The 20,847-nt window shown below is 35.8% G+C and overlaps 2 protein-coding genes across 9 annotated transcripts in view; one reads left to right on the top strand and one right to left on the bottom strand.

Annotated features, from left to right (window-relative positions):
- Positions 1-20,847, top strand: part of Smr (nuclear receptor corepressor smrter) — a 73,858-nt gene that overhangs the window by 35,807 nt on the left and 17,204 nt on the right. For 4 of the 8 annotated variants that reach the window (XR_014438532.1, XM_083097443.1, XM_083097444.1 and 1 more), the window contains 7 exons: positions 2,472-2,939; positions 3,146-3,451; positions 3,675-4,094; positions 5,419-5,463; positions 5,871-6,227; positions 8,787-9,322; positions 10,497-10,723. Coding sequence is in view for 7 of the 8 variants with exons in the window: in XM_083097443.1 (XP_082953569.1) it covers positions 2,472-2,939; positions 3,146-3,451; positions 3,675-4,094; positions 5,419-5,463; positions 5,871-6,227; positions 8,787-9,322; positions 10,497-10,723 (2,359 nt within the window). In the remaining variant the exon portion in view is untranslated. Of the gene's footprint in view, positions 1-2,182; positions 2,351-2,471; positions 2,940-3,145; positions 3,452-3,674; positions 4,095-5,418; positions 5,464-5,870; positions 6,228-8,786; positions 9,323-10,496; positions 10,724-20,847 lie in introns of those variants that run through there. The other 4 variants (XM_083097449.1, XM_083097445.1, XM_083097446.1 and 1 more) reach the window with 4 other exon arrangements.
- On the bottom strand, positions 12,002-18,089 carry LOC145970577 (uncharacterized). Its single transcript, XM_083097450.1, has 4 exons — positions 17,129-18,089; positions 15,023-15,455; positions 13,133-14,336; positions 12,002-12,595 (listed from the first exon to the last, which is right to left on the bottom strand). Exons 1-3 carry the CDS (start codon positions 17,439-17,441, stop codon positions 13,172-13,174), a joined length of 1,911 nt encoding a protein of 636 aa, XP_082953576.1. The 5' UTR covers positions 17,442-18,089; the 3' UTR covers positions 12,002-12,595; positions 13,133-13,171.

Below are 20,847 nucleotides of genomic sequence, written 5' to 3' on the forward strand. Positions count from 1 at the left end.
GAACGGTCACGGTCACGCGAGCATGCCCGGGAACGAGGAGGATTCCTTTTTTTTTCTTAAGAGCAACTGTAAAATTGTAATAAAGTCGAGAAATAGCTACGGGAAACGGACAAGTTCCGTCTCGAGAAAATTGCTTCTTTCAACGCTCCTCTTGTTATCCTCCTTTGATATAAATATTTCAATATTAAGAAAATGAACGCGTATACGTACAAACACATGTATAATGGCGTGGATTTTCATCTTTTTATGCAGACTTTATTTTTAGACTTATTTACGTTTATCTCGCGATTTCTACAAATTAAGGCCATTGTTGATGCATAATAAGTAATTTTTCTATGACATTTGAACGTAACTATGTACTTAAAAATATCTAATGGAGAGAACTCGAATTTTCTTCATTTTCTTATTATTCGAAACAACCTAGAAGATTGATACCTTAGAAAGCTTACGTGGTTGTTCGCTAGCAATTGAGTCAATTGAAAGCAATTCGAAAAAGCGATTCCTTGATTGTAACGAGCAATACATCATGAGTGCGACGTCATGAGGTTTTTGTAAAAAAAATATCGGAATTGGAGATTCATATTCATAATCGAATTCTAGAGTAATCGGGGTACGCAATCACGCAACACAAACATATACGCATGCCGTATCAGACGAGGCCTCGTCCTTGACTTTCACCGATTATCGGTCCTCCTCTTCTTTTTCTTTTAACAATACGATTCACGCGCGCTGACACTCTGTAGTTTTAAATATGGCACGTCATTGTTAGCACAGAATTGATGAACCGAACGACGTGCACATTCTTGCCAGACGTTTAAATATATATTTTACAATGATGTTGCATTTCATCATGCTGACAAATTATTCTTATGACGAAAAACCGCACGTATATAATCAAAAATACATTTGGATATAATTATAGAGAAGAGTTAAATCAGTACTATATAAAAAGGAATAAGAGTTATATAAATAAAAGAAAATTGATATTTCTTTAAATATTTATATGCGTACGGTTTTTTTTTGTTAAACACGCATGTATATTCAAATGAATAGCAATTCGCGATTACGATATAGGGTTTACTTCTTGAAAAACATGGAGAATCTAAAATTCTCAGGAATTTTTTATACCTGGAGAAATCAGGAAATTTTCAATGAATTTTATTGGAATTTAGAGAATTGTCTAAAAAATAATTCTTTGATAATTTGTTCTTATATTGTAATCGCCAATCCCCACCGATTGGTCAGATAAATTATATGTATTTAAAATATATTATAAATATATATCTATCTTTGTTCAATATCTGAAAGTATAGAATATATAGTATATAATTTTCAAGATAATTTTTTAAGATGAAAATATAAAAATGTTATGCAAATGAAGAAATATATTCATCTTACAAAAGTTATTCGGTTTTTCAGTACATTTTTAAATCTACCACTTGAATCTTAAGTGGCTCTTTATTTTTCCTCCGTAGAGCGAAAAGCGTTCAAAAACGCACAATAATAAAAAAATTTATTTTGAAAAGTTGCATCCAAAAATCTCTTAAAAAATTCTTTCTACTTGAAATTTTGAACAACAAATCAGGAGATTTTCAGAAAACATTTAATATTTAATATTTAAATAGACACCTTGTATCCGATTATGAAGTTCGCAACCAGTCGTGAAAAACTATTTCTCGTTCTTCATGAGATTCATTTCAAGAGATTTTTAGAAATTTATTTAAGAATTTCTAGTAAATCGTGCAACGATATATTGCCGAATATCGATTATTCAATTTTTATAAATCCCGATTATTCAATTTTTATATATCCCGAACCTTAAATCAAGTTAGATCCACGGTATAACATAGTTCTAACAGACATTATCATATTTAGCTCGTAGCACGATGCGAGTGGGCGGGTGAAAGTTTCAGTCGCCCACTCCAGGGCTACATACGTACGCGTCCTACATGTATATATGTACACAATCGCATCGTATTTTGTTTGTTTCTTATATACATATATTACATACATTTCGAGCTGGTTATTTAATTGTCACGGCTTACAGAGTAATTTGTACGTTACGACATAATGGATACTATGAAACTTAGCTTTGCGAACAACGTCCGGGACAAAGCACGACGAACGACGAATGAGCCAGCATTGTGCACAAAACCACCGATAGAAATAAGGAAAAGACAAGTTCGAACAGATGATTGCGCGCGGGAGATGTAGGGGACAGTGCAGCGGTCACGGGGATATATCGCGCGCTTTCTTGAACCGGGTCATCGATTTTCCTGAAATAGTTTCGCGGCGAGAAGGTTAGAAGAGAGTGGAACGAGAGATAAATTGAACCTCTGGCAAAGAATAAGTAAGACGACAATGAAAGAGAATAGAAACGGGTAGAGAAAAAAGAGAGAGAGAGAGAGAGAGACAGAGTCAACGAAGAGTGGGGGCGGAATAAAATTTCTGACGTGGTGTTTTCTTTTCAGGTGAACGAGAGGATCGCCATCAGCGTGAGCAATAGTCCTCTATCGCAAGTCGGTGTTGGGGTAGTGGCCGAGTATAGCGGCATGGGAACCGGCGGCAGAGGCGATCGGCCGAGGATATCTCTCTTACCGCCTACCGGCTCCTCGGTGACGCCGATACCGTCGCCAACTGCGGCCGCCGCGTCCGAGTATCAACAGCACGCAAGAAACCCGCCGCGGGTAGGCCTCATGCCCGTCCAACCGGATCAGTATTGTACTCGCACCGCCATCGACATGGCCAGTCTGCAGCAAGACACACCGCCCTTCAAAAAGATTCGTCTAGGTCAGCCGCATCAGCAGGTCCAGCAGCTGCAATCGCAGCCACAGTCGCGCTGTCAGAGCTTGTCGCCCGCGGACCCTTGCGGCGGTAAGCAGGAGCAGCAGCAGCAGCATGTCGTGCAGTTGCAGCAGCCGCTTAGGATAGACACCAGGGTGAGTGTAATGATGACAATTTATCTTGACAATCTGACACATTATACCTATATAGTCGAGATATCTTTAGAGAACTATAAATTGAAATAAATAAAAGAATGCTGTATAAATATAAAAATTGGACGTATCATTAAATAGGAGAACAATCAAATAAATATAAATTATATTTATATTCGACACAATATGATATGATGAATTTTTGCTAGGAGCAGCCTGCCGTGGGTGCATATACGCCGCAAACGGAAGCCATTTCGCCTACTCTTCCAGAGCCGAATACGCAAGAGGATGCGCTTAGAAGTACCAAGGATGAGCTCTTGCAGCAAATCGGCAAAGTCGACAGAGAAATCGCCAAGAGAGAGAATCAGTTGAACATGTTGCGGAAGAGGATAAAAGAATTGGAAGAAGCAGCGAATAAGCCTCTAGAAGCGACTGGTCTCAAACGTAATATTGAGGAACAATCGCAGCAACCAAAGCATCAATCATTGGCACAAAAGATCTACGCTGAAAATAGGGTAAACTATATACACGCGATATTTTAATCCAACACTTTAATTATATTAAGCGTCTTATAAATAAAAATAAAATTTAGATTACGCCCGTTGTCTTTTGCGCTCAGTGTATCAGTACGAGTTATAGGTATCAAAGGTTGTCAAAATTAGATTAATTATATTAATATCTTAAGCGTACAGAAAAAATCGATTAATGAATTTTAATTTGACATATTTTTATTAACAGCGAAAGGCGGAAGAGGCTCACAGACTCATGGAAAAACTAGGCCCCAAAATAGAACTACCTTTATATAATCAACCGTCGGATACGAGTGTGTACCAAGAGAATCGTACGCGGCATCAAACGTGTATGCGAACCAGACTCATAGCGAGGCTACGGAGAGATCATACCGAACGTGCGTCTCTTCATCAGCAGCAAACGCAAACGTACACAATTTTGGTTCAAGAATGGCATCGGAAGGTAGAACGGCTGGAGGCGACGCAGAAAAGGAAATCGAAGGAGACAAAGAACCGTGAGTTCTTCGAGAAGGTGTTTCCCGAGTTGCGAAAACAGAGGGAAGACAAGGAGCGTTTCAACAGAGTTGGTGCTCGCATCAAGAGTGAAGCTGATCTTGAAGAGATAATGGATGGTTTACAGGAACAAGAGGTATATCGTGTTACTGTCATTCTATTTATCCAAGTAGTCGTGAAGTTAGCGATGCGACACGTTGAAAAAGAGAGAAAACTATGGTGAGGATGAAAAAATGGTACGGGGAATATAGTAAAAAGAAGGCACGTTACTAAAATTAGCGTTTATAAATATTCTTTTTAACAATTTGAAAATGGGGACTTTAAAATACTGTTAACAGACATCTATTGAGTTTTGTTAAAATTCGATTCAGAAGTATCTACTCAGTTCTGTTAACATTAGTGATATTAATTTATAAAAACTGTCTTGATGCAAGTTTCTTTTCTGTTGTTGCCATTAGACAAAAAAGTGTTACTTATTATTTAAATAGTAATTACTTGTCTGTTTAAATATTGTTTCAAAGAACGATTAATAGATTCAATACATGTTTATAGTAAATTAATCACTATTAGTTTAACAAATTTTATTTTTTTACTACAATTTTTTATTATTATAATTTCTTAAATATTTATTTTCCTAATTATTAATTATGGTACATTAAGATGTATACGATATTTGATGAAACTATATATAAATTGAATATAAATATTGAACATTATAAATATATAGTTTTGTTAAAACTTTATATTCTTAATCTGGAGAAAGAAAAAACAGCATTTTATAATTCAACATTATGGTAGACTTAACTTTTGCATCATCGAATCTCTTGATATTTATACCGAAGTACATGCAATTTTAATTATTTATATTCTTAATACAGTGAAGATTAACATTATAATATTTTCTTTTGTCAATTTTTTCATTAATTTGCCTTATTTCTTTTTTTTTCTCGTTTTCCCTAGAGCGCAATTCTGTGAAAGCGCCATTGTCACATCAAACGAATAACTAAAGGTTTACATTATTATGATCAAAGGATGGTAACTGACAGTTTCTTCCTATCTTTAGACATTTGTTTTCTATCTTGGTCTTCTACTGTAAACGGACCAGGGAAAGGATGGTAAACTGGATAAATGGATGGAGATGATTGAAAGTTACCATCGGATGTACTAATAAATGTGTGAAATAATAAAATCTTAATTGATTCAAATTCACGCTCGATAGAAGTTTTCGAAATAAAATGTTTCTTTGCAATGTCATATTAAATCTGATCTTTGGAAAATTTTTTAGAAAATTTTTACATCGATCAACGTTTTCATTTAATAATTTTCTGAAAAAGTATTGTTAGGCATTTTTATTTTTTTGTTTGTTTTTATTTCCCGTGTTTTCTTTTTTAATTAATACTTGTTTTAAAATTCTTTGATGATGCTTCATGGAAGATATCTAACCTTTACTGATTTCCCAGGAAGAAACATTGCAAGATTTAAAAAATTCCATTAAAGCCTGTCAGGTTAGTAACGTGCGTTTTTTTGCTGCCTTCACCTTTATCCTCACACCATACATTAGTTATGGATCACATACTGCGCCATTAATTCTGCAAAAACGTGCGTTTGATCAGTAAACTGAAATTACATTAGCGTAATGTAATAATAAGCAAGAGGAACATGTTGGATCCATAACTATTGATAAAGACCAAAAACATTAATCTATTTTTTAAGCAAAAAATATTATTTATATGTCAAAATGTTTTATCAATATGCTTTTTAATTAATTAATTAATAGTGTTTAATATTGAGTTAAAAAAAGTTCAAAGCTGAATAAAAATTGTATGTGTGATGCATCAAAAGTATATTGATAAGATGTACTTTTTTATTATTAATATTCTAAAGAGTTAAATAAAACTATTATTTATGACAGTTGGAAGATAAGAAGATGCGTTCGTATGCAGTTATACCGCCTCTGCTGTTGGATGCGAAGCAACGAAGGATCGCCTTCCAAAATCGTAATGGACTGCTCCAACCGGAAGAGTTGGAAGCTTTGCATAGTGAGCGTAAATTGATCAATGTATGGAGTTCCGTAGAGCATGAATCATTCAAGGAGAAATATCTTCAGCACCCTAAAAATTACGGAGTGATAGCTCAATCGTTAGAACATAAGGGCGTTCCAGATTGTGTACATCACTACTACCTCACTAAGAAAACGGAAAATTATAAACAACTTCTACGAAAGTCGCGTCAACGGACGCGTAGTTCTCGAAATAATCCGAATAATAAAGTAAGTTCTATTATAATTAAATATAGTAAAATCTATACGAAAAATGCACATGTTAAAATTTATATCAATTTTTTTATTTTTTAAAATATTAATTAGTGTACATTGAACTATGAGTTGTGATCAAAAAATACGGTGAATATCGCTACATTATGCCATAGTTGAAAGAGAAGGAATTTCTAACTATGAAATATAATTACAAAACCTTACAATAGTGATAAGTTTTAATTTATTCGGTTCGGTCAATCATTATTCAATTACGGTTGTGTGAAGACGGGTTCATTAAAATTTGTATGAATATGGATTTCGAACAACGCATTAATATTAAATTTTGTTTTAAACTTTAAAAATGTGCTAAAAAATAACATGAAATGTTAGTATTAGTTTATGAATGCAATAACTCTCAAAATAAATAGTGTCCAAATGATTTGAGCAATTTCATGAAACTTGTGAGTTTGTTAAAGACGAAAAAAGAGATGTAAAACCGATGAAAATTGAAAATTAGCAAAATCTTCAATTAAATAGGTGATTTACTATTCAGAACATTTCTGAAAATCTGAACATCTCGTACGATTAGATAGCGTTTACGAAACGATATGCAAAAAATTTTAAAAATGAGTAAATATAATTTCATCTTTCATCATGATAACGGTTTATGCCGCACATGACTTTTAATACGGCAATTTTTAACGAATAAAAAAAATTACTACGTGTATTTCATCGTATTCGCTAGATTTTTCGTGTGACTTCAAATCTCTTCCCCAAAATGAAAGGAATAATGAAAGAGAAATGTTTTCAATCAATTTCGGAGCTAAAGGCAGCCATAACAGCGCAATTAAAGGCATTTATGAAAAAAGATTTTAACGTTGTTTTGGAAAATGGCAAAAACGTTAGAATAAATGTGTGGCAAACCGGAGGGAATATTTTAAAAAGGATTAATTGCAATTGGTATATTTTACCTTAATAAAGGACCCCGCGGAATCCTTATGGAAAATGGCTTTCGATCAAATGTTTCGAAACTTTGCAAAAAGATAGTTCTCAACATGTAGATTAAAAGTGTCCATGGGCATGAAGCTCTAAAAATTCGAGATTTTCAGCTACAACCATCCAAAGTGGTAGATTTTTGAATTTCTGCATATTCCGAAGTTCGGCAACGGTAGCTTATCTTAGTTGAGTGAGGTTTTATAAAAAAGTAGTAAATACAAAAGTTTTGTAGAGAAACAAAAAAAGCAAAAAAAAAGTAACTCTGCCATTGACAGTTCCAAGCCTGTATTTAAAAAGAGGAGGATAAAATAACAAATACATGTATATATTTTCAATCTGTCACACACACACACACACAATTAAGGCAGTCTACTTAGCACAAAAAATCATAAATCAGATAGTCTTGATAATTCTCATGCTTCCTACATGCCTATGTTTCTTAAACTTTGAGGACTTATAACTTTCACTTTCCCCCACGTAAAAAGCTTTTCATAGGGTGTTTTGGAAAGCTCTCGACCGCAACTATACAAATATGCAATCAAAAAAGTGCGAAGCTCTGACCCAAAAATTAACCTTATTGGTTCAAACTCCTTCAAAAATCTACCACTTTGGATGGCTGTAGCTGAAAATCTCGAATTTTTAGAGCTTCATGCCCATGGACACTTTTAATCTACATGTTGAGAACTATCTTTTTGCAAAGTTTCAAAACATTTGACCGAAAGCCATTTTCCATAAGGATTCCGCGGGGTCCTTTCTTGTTATTCAGATATTCACCGAACTTTTTGATCTCGTCATATATAACATACTGAAAAACAAAGAGATTCTGTTTAATGATCTCGAATCGACAGAGATATGCAATCCTAAATGATCATACTTTATTTGTCTTGCATATATTATTCTCAATTAAAAATATTAGCTACAAGAGTGTAAGAGGGAATGTGTGTGTGTGGTAAAATTATATATCGTGAATCGTGCATATATACTTTTATACCATCTATAGTTTATAGAGAACATTTGAACAATAAACATTAGAAAAGCAGATTGCATTATCCTCTAGATATGTTTCTTATGTAATAACTCATATCGGTTGTCTTTATAACGATTTTATTTTTCAAATGTTATATAATTCAATATCAAAATATCGAAATTAATTGTCAAATGACTGAGATCGTTTATATTCAAAAGTGAATGTTTATTTCGACATTGCTAAAACAAACAGTAAAAATTATTATACTTGTCATGTATTGCACTTTAATAATATTTTTAAAAAAACTTTTATTTTAAGAGAAATTTTCCTTGAAATGTTTTGGAGTTTATAATATTGTAATAATATTGTATAATTGCATATCATCACTGCATTCTAACATGGATTATAAGCATATTTTTACTTCCCTAAGAAAGATTAAATTGAAATAATTGTTTGCAAACATAAAGCATTTTATTTATATTGTACACTTAATCACATATGCTATCAAGATTTAAAAAAGAATGAAAGAAAAACTTATCTCTCTCTTAAAATATTACTACAATGATATAATAATATCATATGTAACATGTAAATATGATATATTGTTTCAGGTAAATAATACCAGCTCGACTATTGGATCCATAGATATTTTAACGACAGGAGTAACGACGAGGTTACAGCGAGAGCAGCAAAAGACTCAGGAAAATCCCATAGATATTTTAACGGCAGGGATAACGACGAGGTTACAGCGGGAACAGCAACAAAAGACTCAGGAGAATCCTCAGAATAGTTCGGTAACGACTACATCTACATCCACAACGAGTACCACGGTTACATCGAGCGTGTCGTCGACAACCGTTACGACCACGACGGTAACGACGACGACGACTCCCTTGAGCTCGACAGCATCGAGCGTTGGCGTAACGGCAGATTCCGTAACGGCATCAACGACAACGACAACGACGTCAGTCTTGAACACGACAGCGTCGAGCGTCTCGGCGACATCGACGACGTCTAGCGCAAAGGATTCTAAAGAGACAAGCAAGGAGAACAAAGAAAACAAGACCGACTCGAAGGAGTCTCACTTGGTAAAGATGGATTCGAAAGAAGACGCGCAATTGGAAACGGGGAAGGATATTAAAGTAATGTACGTTAAGTATGAAAACGTTGCCATCTTATATATTTTTAACCAATATTTGCACAATATTTAAAATGTATGTTTTTCTTTAACTTCTCTCCGTAATTACACGTATAACTTATATTTACATATTAATTATACATAGCAACGTTAAACAAAAAATAATTATACATTTCACAGCAGATGTTAGACTATTAGATTTTGAATCATCGAGATACAGCGTGCACTAGAATCATCGGATGCACTTTGGCGCATGTACGAATGCGCCGATCGAATGTTTCGCGCGAATATCGAATTCTCTCTGCTTCTTTTTTTTTCAAGTGTTCGCAGCGCGATATTGATCATTTACTCGATATGCGAGTAAGAAATAAAAGAGTGGCGCGGCTCATTTTGCGAAACGCGCATACCAATTGGTCCCGATTCTGATTTATATAAAAGCGTATACGCGGACTGATTGAATGAACCGTAACCATCGGCCGGAAGATATTTATTCTGCAAACATACCCCACTCCAACGAACCAATCTCAATATTGTTCACGGTGGGAGAGACGACCCGCGAATACCCATTTAACGATTACAATACATCGCTCGGATAGAACGCACGAATATTATAAAACTATATGTATACCAAAAAAAAAAGAAAGAAGCTTAATCTGTTTTTTATCTCCAATGAAACTGTACTAATAGAGATAGGTTTTACTTAACGTTGGTAATTGCGCAATAGCCGAATGAAGGGACAAGTCGTTGAGATATGGAAAGTCGATTTGAAGAGAAGCGGGGAAAGGTAATGGGGATATGCCAGGGGTGATGAGGTGGAGATGGTTGCGGCAGGCAGCGACGGCGGCTTAACAAGAGTGGGGGAAGATCAATTATTAGCAGATTGTAATGCTAATCAATGGCTACCGGTTAGTGGATTATGTTTACGTAGGCTCTCATCACCGTAATTGACTCGATAGTTGGAAATGTGATTCTGTTCGATGAGAACGATGACGAATGTCGAACTCCCGCTGCTTTTCGACGCACAATCGACGAAATTTTATCACGATAAGATTTTATATTTTCGTGACAAAGCACGCTGCATTTTTTTCTTGAAGAAAATACCATTGAAATAAAAGAGAAAGAAATAAAGCTGAACAGGTTATATTATTTAATAATTTAACAATTTATTTATATTTTATTACAGAATGGAAGGTAAAAGCGCGCTGTCTTCATCCGCATCCTCATTGAATATCAACGCGACAAATGTGTCGACTATCCAGTCGGAATCCAGCAAGAAGAAACCAGGTTGTAGGGACACAAGCGGCAGTGGTGCTAACGTGGCAACCAGTAGTAGAATAAAGGATAAGAAGAAGGAGAATCATACTCCTATGGAAACCAGTGACGAAGAAGCACCGTCGATCGACGTCGTCGGTAAGTTTTGAACTGATTGATATTCTTGGTCTTTTGCATCACTCATTTAATATTCGCATTACCATCCCTAACAATTTGACAAAAGAATCTTGCAAATTTCACTGGAAAATTTTGATTATGGTAAAATTTTATACATATGTAAGGGAAATAAATAGATAAATTTAGAAGTTTCCAATTGCGGTTTAAAAATGATTCTAAAGGATGAAATCACTCTTTATAGAACAACTTTTTACTTTTCTCGGTGCATTTCTAAAATCATTCGAGATATCAAAAAATGTTATATAAAATGTTATATAAAAGTTTTATCATAAAAATTTTTATTTAACCAGATTAATAAAATTTAGAAAAAATAATTTTCAAAAAAATTCAAAAATCTTTGAAAAAATTACTTTATTAATTAGAGAGATATTGCTACCACGAAATTTTTGTATAAAGTATTTTTTGATATCTCGAATAAATTTGGAGATATATCGAGAAAGGCAAAAAACCATTCTACATGTGAGAGATGGTTTCGGCTTTTAGTATTGTTTTTCAGGTTGCAATTGAAAATTTCTAAATTCATCTATTCCCCTCTTCCTCCTCTCCCTACATATATGTAACGTTTCATCCAAATCAAAATTTTTCAGTTTGCGAAATTCTCTCGTAAGCTTGAGTTTTTTTCGACAATTCAATTTTTATTACTTCACAATGCTTTCCATATATTTGCATTAATACTTCTATTTGTATAAATTATATTATCTTTGCATTATTATAATAAAAATTAAAATTAAAACAATATCGAAGTTAAAAAAATCATTTTTAATATTGTCTTGATTTTGACCGGGATATTGAAATTATCGAATTTCAAAAAATTAATATGATATATAGAGACAATGCTAAAAAATACATTATTCGTAATACATCAAAAAATACATTTACTTTCGGAAAAAACACTGCCGATTTATTGATTTCATTACGTCGCTTTCGCGACAAAGAAGAGTGGGATAAGATATTTAATAATATTATAATCTCTCTTTCTCGCGCTGTATCACGTAATTGCATAGTTTATTTTTGTAAAACTTGAAGAATATTTTTCAACATGTATACCGATATATTTCACATTACAAGTTGCATTAATTAAATTCAAAAATCTATACGCTATATATACATTATTGAGGCTATATATACATTATAAAGCTCAATTCTATGACAGGCTGGAATTTTTTCTATGCGAGACGAATGAGAAACGAGTTAACGTTTAATCTTAGAGGTCTAAATTTAAATTAAATATCTAGCTCGTATACGTGCTGTTACATTTTTGGAGAAATTAGCGTTTTTTTTTGTTCGTGTTATAACTATTTTTCTCTCAGACTGTTGTGTATATGTATTGAAAATTTTGTTACATTAGCTACATAATTATGTCGTAGACGTACGTTACTTCTATTCTTATTTTATACAGTTTCCTGATACATGAAATATATGTATCAATGCATTAAGTTGCAGAGTGTGTTGTAACATCGAGGTATACATATATATATTTATATAATGTTAAAGAACACACAGAGGAGAAATAGGATTAATTATTATCTATCTAAACTAATGGTTGTATAAATTCCTTTTTCAATGTTCTTAGGAAGCATGTTTTCTAATTAAGTTTCTTCAGTTTATACAATCTGAGGTAATTTGAGAATGTGCTTTATAATTATATATGTTAAAGATTATTACTTATATATTACATTCTATAACAGTATGATTTTTATAATTTCTAATTTATTTTATTTGCAATCGTATATTTGACGCTTAAGTATCGATACTTGAGTCCCATTGAAATGCCATTTTTCTTGCGAAATTCCGTCTATAAATATTTTCGTTGAGAATAGAAGAGAGTAAAATCTGAAAAAAATAGAATCGCATTACAACAAAAGTATTATGCTTAAATATCAAGAAACGCAATAATAAAATATCGCGTTAAGTGAATAATACAATTTCATGACAGAGTGACACTACAGCGTGTCATTTATTAAATATGTAGTTTTGAAAACAGCTTAAGTAACGAATATGGGAAAATTTGATCAGTGACATGTACATATTTACATATGTAACGTGCATATATTACATTAAATCTTGTTCGTAAAAATTTAGAGAGTATTAAGAAAAAAATAATATATTTTTCTATATTAATTGTAATACATTAATAATAAATTAATATTTTATATTAATTATTTTTATTGATTATTATACACACGAAATATTTTTTCAATTTTAACATTAAAAAATATTACAGTACGGATAGCGCCTAAATCCAATATGATTAAATTATAATTAATATTATTTGATTCATTTTTAACAAAGATTATCTCACAATGAAAAGATACCGAATTTAAATGACATTAAAAAATAATCGTGGACACAAATATATTATCTCAGTACCTATCTATCCAGTGACGAGGGGAATCGCGTCTTCTCGTTTCACGGAGCATCCTGAGGGGAGGACACGCTCACGTCGCGATTCGACACGATAGTTCCGTCGGTGACGACCTGTCTCTCCTCGTCGTTCGCATGGCATAGCTTGCGGTGTTTGTGCACGAAGTAGTAACTCGGGAACTTGCATCCGCAAATCTTGCAGGGATAGTATTGCACGTTCAGGTCCAGCAATCTGACCTCCCTCCTGTTTCCGTGGGCGGCGGCGGCGGCGGCAGCTGTGGCAGCGATGACTTCCTGTCTTGAGCCTCCATCGCCGCTGTCGCTGGTCGTCTCGTTGACCCTCGTCGGCGGCAACAAGTGCCGCTTCGCGTGCTTCCTGTAGCAATATTGCGACTTGAAGGTGTGCTTGCAGTAGCCGCAGGTGTAGCAACCGCCGTTGTTGGCGTTGCTGGCGTCGTTGCTGGAGTCGTTGCTGGGACTGCGCGCGAGGCCGCTCCTGCGGCCGCTCGCGGGTCCACCGTTCTCGTCATTTTCGCTCGACGGGTCCTCGCTCTCCGCCGTCACTTGACAATTCCTCTGCGGACGTGGCTGCGCGCCGGATCCGTGCGATGACGTTGCTGACGAATAGTTCTCGTTCAAGACTCGGTGAAAGCGCACCGGTCCATCGCAGCACGCGATGTCGTATATCACGGAGAAGACGGTGCTCGAGGAGGCAGCCTCTCTCGAGGAGGCTCGTGCTCGGCGACGAGAACGCGCTCGATCGTCCCGTTCCAAGGACGTCGCGATGTTTCCGTGGTTGCTGTTGCTGTTGCTGATTCGATTGTGACTTGACGTTCCATCCTCGGACGAGTCTGATCGGCGTTGTTGATCGACATTGCGCGATTTGGCGGAGATCTCCGCTTCTTGTTGAGTCTCGTCGCGATCCGTCGTCGAATTTTCATTGTCGCGATGATGCGCAGGCGAGTGCGTCCGCGACACGGAGGTCGGTGTCGGCGAGATGGAGCGCGACGGCGACGACGTTCTTGTCGTGGAATTCGCCGTGCTGTTCGTTACGGTAAACGCGGTAAACGCGGCCGCGGCTGCTGCCACGAATGGTAGGGTCGAGACGGTAGACACGATCTCTGGTGTCCTCGATCTGCTGGAGCTCGGTCTCGGGCGTTTATGACGTAAAGTCGGCGAGGACGGCGGCGACTTCGGTATCTCACCGACACTGCAACATTCGTGCATATTTTTCCATCTATTAATCTTGAAATACCAAGTATTTCGAAACTCTGAAATATTTTTTCAAATACTTTTGTGAAAGACATTATTATATTTTTATTTATTTTTGTCACATTTTATCACAGCTTAATTATTATTATTTATTATGTGTAGAAATTATGATAATGAATCACTGTTAAATATGCACTATTGTTTTTATCAACAAAATCAAGGATAATTTGGATAATTTATTTAAATTTATAGTTAAAATAAATTTTCTGAAAAACTTGAAAATTTTTATTCAAATCTCTTTGTACTGAAATATCTTGAAACAGTTAGTTGAATGATTCTATTAATAAACAAAGAAAGTTATTAATGTATTATTTTCAATGCAATGTAATTTAGATACAATTATCTTTTCTAAATAAATAATAATAATTTTTGGATTAAAGTAAACTGTCATAATTAAATAAAAATTCAATGAAGTACAATAACGAAGATCATCAATAATAATAAAAACGATACACAATATAATAATACTAATATAATAATAATCTTATAAGATTATAAATTTTTATCTAATCTTATTGATTAAAGATTTTATATAAAATTTTCAGAACAGAGTTAAATCTTTTTGACTCGTACAACTTTCTAAACCAAAGTCGCGCGGAAGAAAATCATCATTCTACTGCGAACCTATAATGCACACACTGCTCTTGCTTCTCTCTCGGAGCGATGATACTGGACGGCACGGTCGTTGGTCGCATCAGCGGCTGCATCGACGGCGGTAGATGATGCGACATGGTCGCCGATGCCGGCGAGTACGCGAGCGGGGTCGTCGGGGGCCAGCAGAGTGGCGGTCCCACCACCAGCCGGCTCGGTATGGGCCGCAGAATGCTGGTCCCCCCGATCGGTGGCGAGCCGGCGGTCGTCGTCGACGACGTCGCCGACGTCGGCAACGGCGGCGGCGGCGGCGCCCGCAGCCTCAACAACGCGGCCCTGCACTGCTCCAGGGCGCCCGGCATGTGCAACAGATGCGTCGCCAGCAGCACGCTGTAAACGTTGTCCAGTGTCACCTCCAACCGCCCAGTGTACATGTAGTTGAGTAGCGGCGCGAACGCCTCTCCACCTGCCGTCAAATCGGGAGGTGGTTCGTTAATCGTTCGAGATATTGAGCACGAATTAATGTACAGGGTGTTTATCTCCTGGAAAAACACGAAAATCCTAGAATTCTCAGGGATTTATATTTTATACCTGAAAAAGTCGGGAAATTTTTATAGAATTTTAGTGGGTTTTAGTGGAAATTTTTAATAAGATTTTCTCCATTATTTTGCCTTTCTAATGTAAGTAATCGGTAATCTACCGATAAATCAAGTTATGAGAATTATATGTTTAAAAAGTATATTATAAATATATCTGTTTTGTCTCTATTTAATGTCTTTTAAACTGATAAAAGAAATGAAAATGCAAGTGAAAAATGTTTATCTTATGACAGCTATTCAATTTTTTTTTAGTACAAGTTTAACACTTGAAATTTAAATGGCTGTGTGTTTTTTCTTTATATAAGTAAATACATTAGAAAATACATATAATAAAAAATCTTATTTTAAAAAATTGCACCAAAAAATCTTCAAAATATTCTCTTTATCTGAAATTTTAAACAAAAATGTCTAAAAGATTAGAGAATTTTTACAAGATTTAAGACTCTAATACATATTTGATGAATAATTTTTCCGTTCATTTTGTAAAAGAAGTTAGAAGCTAGTCTCGTGTACAATTATCTTTTATTATTAAAGTCTGAATTTTAATCCGATTTGATGTCAATCCGAAAGAGAGATAATTTTTCGAGAATACTTGAAAAAAATTAATAATCTGTAGATAATTTTTTATGATTAGAATTTGAGAATCATTAGCGAATTAAAATAAATAATTATAGATTATTTTACAAAAATAATATCTATTGTGCAAAACATTTTTTTTTAAATTACAACATTACAAATAGAGAAGTTATGTTTACAATGCATGCTGTTTCCGAAAACTGACAAATGTAGACTTACCACCGTTTGTGAATCCGGGTTCAATTATCAAATTGAATTGGATTGAATTGGATAATTATTGGAAAATCCCAATGAGAGATTGGAAGTAACGGTAGCATATGGTGTTACCGATAAAAGTTTGTTAATTATTCCGTCTCGCCATTGATTATTATTTAAAAGCAGTTTTTGCAAGATCTGAGTTCTATCTTTATTCCTTATTTAGTATATCCGGAAAACGCTGCATATTTACATTTTCTATGCTGATATAAATTCTTTTCCGTTTTTACGAAAAAAATTGCAAAAAGCAGAAAAGAGTTCATAATGTCAGCATAGAAAATATCTTGGAAAGTTGCATTTTCAAATATTATCAAATATTTAATTTAATATCTTATGTTATGCGATAGCAGACTGAAGACGGTAGCAAACTTAAAAAATTTCTATTCAGAATTCATTAACGAAATCAAGATGTATATAAACGAAACTAGTCATCACTTTACGTAATATAATCTTTGCTGTCCAATATAATAATTCGAACATTGCAAAAATACTAGAGAATTTTAATTCTTTTAATCCTTAAGCGTTCTTGTCGAGTCTATTTGATTCAAGGAAGAGAAAGAGATATTCTTTCTTCCTACATATTCTTGATTAAGAAGATAAATAAAGAGTAATCTCTCTCTCAACATTTAAGATCTTCTAAGCTCAAAGAGTGATAACTTAATCGGGATTAATCGAGGGATTTTTTATTCATCGAACGATCCATATTTACCAATGGACGAGACCGACACGGAGGTGACCGGTCGCTGCGACTGTCCGTTGGTCGCCGTGACAGCGACAGTCGCGCAGGAGGGATCAAAGGGCGAACTCGCCGACGACGTTGTCGTCGTCGCCGCGCTCGCCAGCAGGGCCTTGAGATATCCGCTGTGAGCCGCGAGCACGCCCTTGTGCGCGACGAACTGGTGCTCGCCCTCGTTACCGACTCGCACGACCGTGTCGGGTGGCGAGAACGTGTCTTGGAGGCAGGGGTAGCTAGTGGTGCCGCTGGTCCCGCTGCCGAACCACGCTCTGTACAAACCGTACATCGTCGAGCACCCTCTTCGGAGATACAACCTGGTGCAACCACTTTCCCACTCTACGAGGATCTTCCAACGGACGTTTAACTCGCCTCAGCGACTTTGTCGCTCATGGCACGAACGATCTTCTTTCACTCTATCCTAGAGGAATCGTAGACGAATAAGAATTTTGTGAAGATACACGAAGATTGAGGAAGCACTGTTATCGGTGAAGGATGCACAAAGCGACGTCGTCATCATTTTTTTATTCTCCCTTCGCATGGAATTCACAAAGGGAAATCCAAGCATTCTTATCATGCTTGAGCACCAAAATTTTTAATACCTCCGATTTGTCATTAGGAAAAACCACGTATCGCAGTCTTGGAACCTCTCGAGGAAGCGGGACAAATTGTCTCGTTCGACACCCACGTTCTTCTAGATACGTAGGCTGATCTCGCGGCTCTTTGTGATTTGAACGCCGGCTGGCAGGCACACCGCACCGTCGCGCACTGTTATCAGCTGCGCGTAGACACGCTCGCTTTTTCATGCCGTGGCTCTTCTACCACCTACCTACCTACCTACCTACTCTACCGCTCGCGTCGCGTGGGGTTGGCCCAACAACCCCCCCGGGAACAACCGAGAACCGCCCCCGACGAGCGCAGATTGGCGGCGTTACCAGCGATCACAGGCGAGCTGCATCTGCGCCCGGTGGATTCCTCTCTACGTGAAAGGATGCGCTCCTGATCGCGCCCTTGTTTCGCTTATGACGGGAATTCGCCGGCTTTCGAATCCCTTTAGAAACGACGACGATTAATTTTTCACAATTACACGTCATTTTTATTCAACTCTCTGATATTGGTTCAGTCTCAAGATTGTAAGAAATAAATAACAAAAATTTCTTTCGAGGAAGCTAATCTCCCGTGAGCAAAAAATCACGTTAGCGTTTAACGTTATTTTTTTATTGCTCGCAGAAATTTCCTGGGACAAGATAGGGGCAGAGCGAAAATGATATCGCGAAAATTAGAGACGACGCGATAAGAGTGCGTGTATCGTCCCAATTCAGGCCGTCAATTTATTCACGCCGTTAGGTCACGCTACAAATATAATTGCAGGATTCGAGCTAATAACATGTCGAACCATGTGCGGTAAAAATCATACGAGCCTCTGGAAGCTTGAATAAATTTTTCTCGATGCATTAAATATATATTGCGAATGAATATAAATGGATATCGTTAAGAATATTGGTTGGAACATTAATAATCGAGTACAAAATTGTCGATGAAAATTGTATTGGAGAAATAGAGACTGAGAGAGCTTAAATATAATATTCTCATAAAAGAAGATGTAATAAATTCATATATTAAATAATTCTCAATAAAAATCTGTCAGTCATTAATTTTCAATTTAGATACATAAATTGGGGTGTATTTATTTTCTGTATGTTCATAAACTTGAAATGTTTCTCTCTCAAGTTGATAAACTCGATCACAATTGCCGTATTATTGTTTTCTTTGATATGAATATATATTTTCACATCCAATTTAATATCTCGAACAAGAAGAGATGCGCAAAATAAATTAATATGACACATATACTACTCAGAATGTTTACTCTTTGAAAAAATATGAAAAACCTGATCTTCTCGTTTCCTTTTGTATCTAGAGAAATCAGGGAATTCTCATGGAATTTTTTATTGAGACTCGGAGAATTTTAAGCAATTCTCTTTGATAATGCTTCTACATTATAAATAATCGGCAATCAATAAGTCAAGTTATGAATTTTGTTCAAAATATTATAAATTTATTCTTATATTTTTTATAATTTAATAAAATATTGAATATGCTATATTGAATAATATATTATTTTTATTATAATTCATGTTCCTATAATTCATGTCCTTAATTTTTAGCGACAAAAAATAAAAATGTTATGTTAACGAAAAATGTTTATTTTGCGAAGGCTCGATTCAGTTTCTTCGATACATTTGTAAACCTAACACTTGAAACTTAAGTGATTCTGTGTTCTTCATAATGAATGAAAAGTATTAAAAAATGCATAATACAACAAAAGAAACTTATTTTGGAAAGTTGCTCCAAAAAATCTTTAAGATACACTCTTTATCTGGAATTTTGAATGAAAATACTTGACGAAGATTAGAGAATTTTCTTACAAGATTCGAGCAGACACACTCCGATTTGTGTAAAACTATAATAATCAATCGAATAATCAGGATTTGAAGAGAAAAAACGAAGAATTCTGCGGTACGCAATTGTAACGTTTACGCGATAACCCACGTGTTTGGCTACTCTAAATGAGACGTTAAACGCTAACGCGAGGAGGAGATGAATAAAGAGCGGAGAAAGAGGAAAACATCTTTCGAGGGCCGGCGAGATGATGAACGGAGAGGAGAAGCCCTCTCGGCTTTCGGAGAGAACGATCTTTCGCCATGAGATGCGTCTTTTGCCGGTCTCTTCCTTCCTTTCTCTCCCTCCCTCCCTCTCTTTCTCCGCTCTTCTCTCGGAGGCCCTCTCGCCCGCGCCTCTGGCCTGGCCTCTCTGATGTTTTTCATTAAATTAACTCTCGCAGCACGAGAGAGTACGCGCTCCTCTCCACTCCGCGGCGGCGTGTTTGCATAATATCGTTTATAATTCAGCTCGCGCTGAATTCCACTTTATTCCGGAGCCGCGATCGCTCGCCTCGCCTCGGCCCGGCCCGACCCGACCCTCTTCTTCGTTCTTTCCTCCGCCACCCGCCAGGCCATCCCGTTCCACCTTCTCTCGCCCTCGACCGCGAGCTCACCTCTACTACTTATCGTCCTCTCCTTACCCTTATCTTGTCAGCGGTTTCGATCTTCGTTCTCGCGGAGAACCGAGCGGCATCTGCATCCGTACAGTTTACGCGTCCTCGAGGAATTAACGTCGGTTGAATGCCTGTTGAATTAAAATCACCAATGATTGATTATTTTTTCTTTTGTGCACGATAAGATGATAAGGAGATGTATCCGAGACTCGGTTGGATGATTTTTAAGGATATTGTTTTTTAAGTTTTATTGCAAGTATAATTCAAGTATTTTATCTCTCTCTTCTTTTCGAGATTTAATATTATTAAATTATTAAATATTATTAAATTTAGATATAAATTAACTTACTTGTTTATGGAGATTGATGCTATGGGATTTAAAGAATCGAAAAGAGGAGAATATATTTTTTAAATTTCTTATTTAAAATTACGAAAATTATTAATTCCATGATGTCATAAAATGTCTATTCTGTAAAAAGACTTGAACCTGAAATTCTCAGGGATTTATTTTATACTTGAAAAAATCCAGAAATTTTCATTTGAATTTGAATTTTATTAGAGTTCTCAGAAGGGGGAAATTTTTAAAAAAATTTTCGCTCTTGCTCTCATATTGTGAAGAGTTGTCAAATCAAATCAA

This window comes from Camponotus vicinus, unplaced genomic scaffold (assembly GCF_025532165.1).
Source record: "Camponotus vicinus isolate PSW18456_S1 unplaced genomic scaffold, iyCamVici1.0 SCAF_4, whole genome shotgun sequence".
NCBI classification, from domain to species: Eukaryota; Metazoa; Arthropoda; class Insecta; order Hymenoptera; family Formicidae; genus Camponotus; species Camponotus vicinus.

What these genes read in the sequence shown, in the direction of transcription:
- LOC145970577 (XM_083097450.1), bottom strand. Translation starts at nt 17,441, where the DNA reads ATGTACGGTTTGTACAGAGCGTGGTTCGGCAGCGGGACCAGCGGCACC. An exon ending in CGTGTCGGTCTCGTCCATTG is followed by an intron (nt 15,456 to 17,128) that starts GTAAATATGGAT and finishes ATTTGACGGCAG; the next exon opens with GTGGAGAGGCGTTCGCGCCG. An exon ending in GAGCAGTGTGTGCATTATAG is followed by an intron (nt 14,337 to 15,022) that starts GTTCGCAGTAGA and finishes CGAATGTTGCAG; the next exon opens with TGTCGGTGAGATACCGAAGT.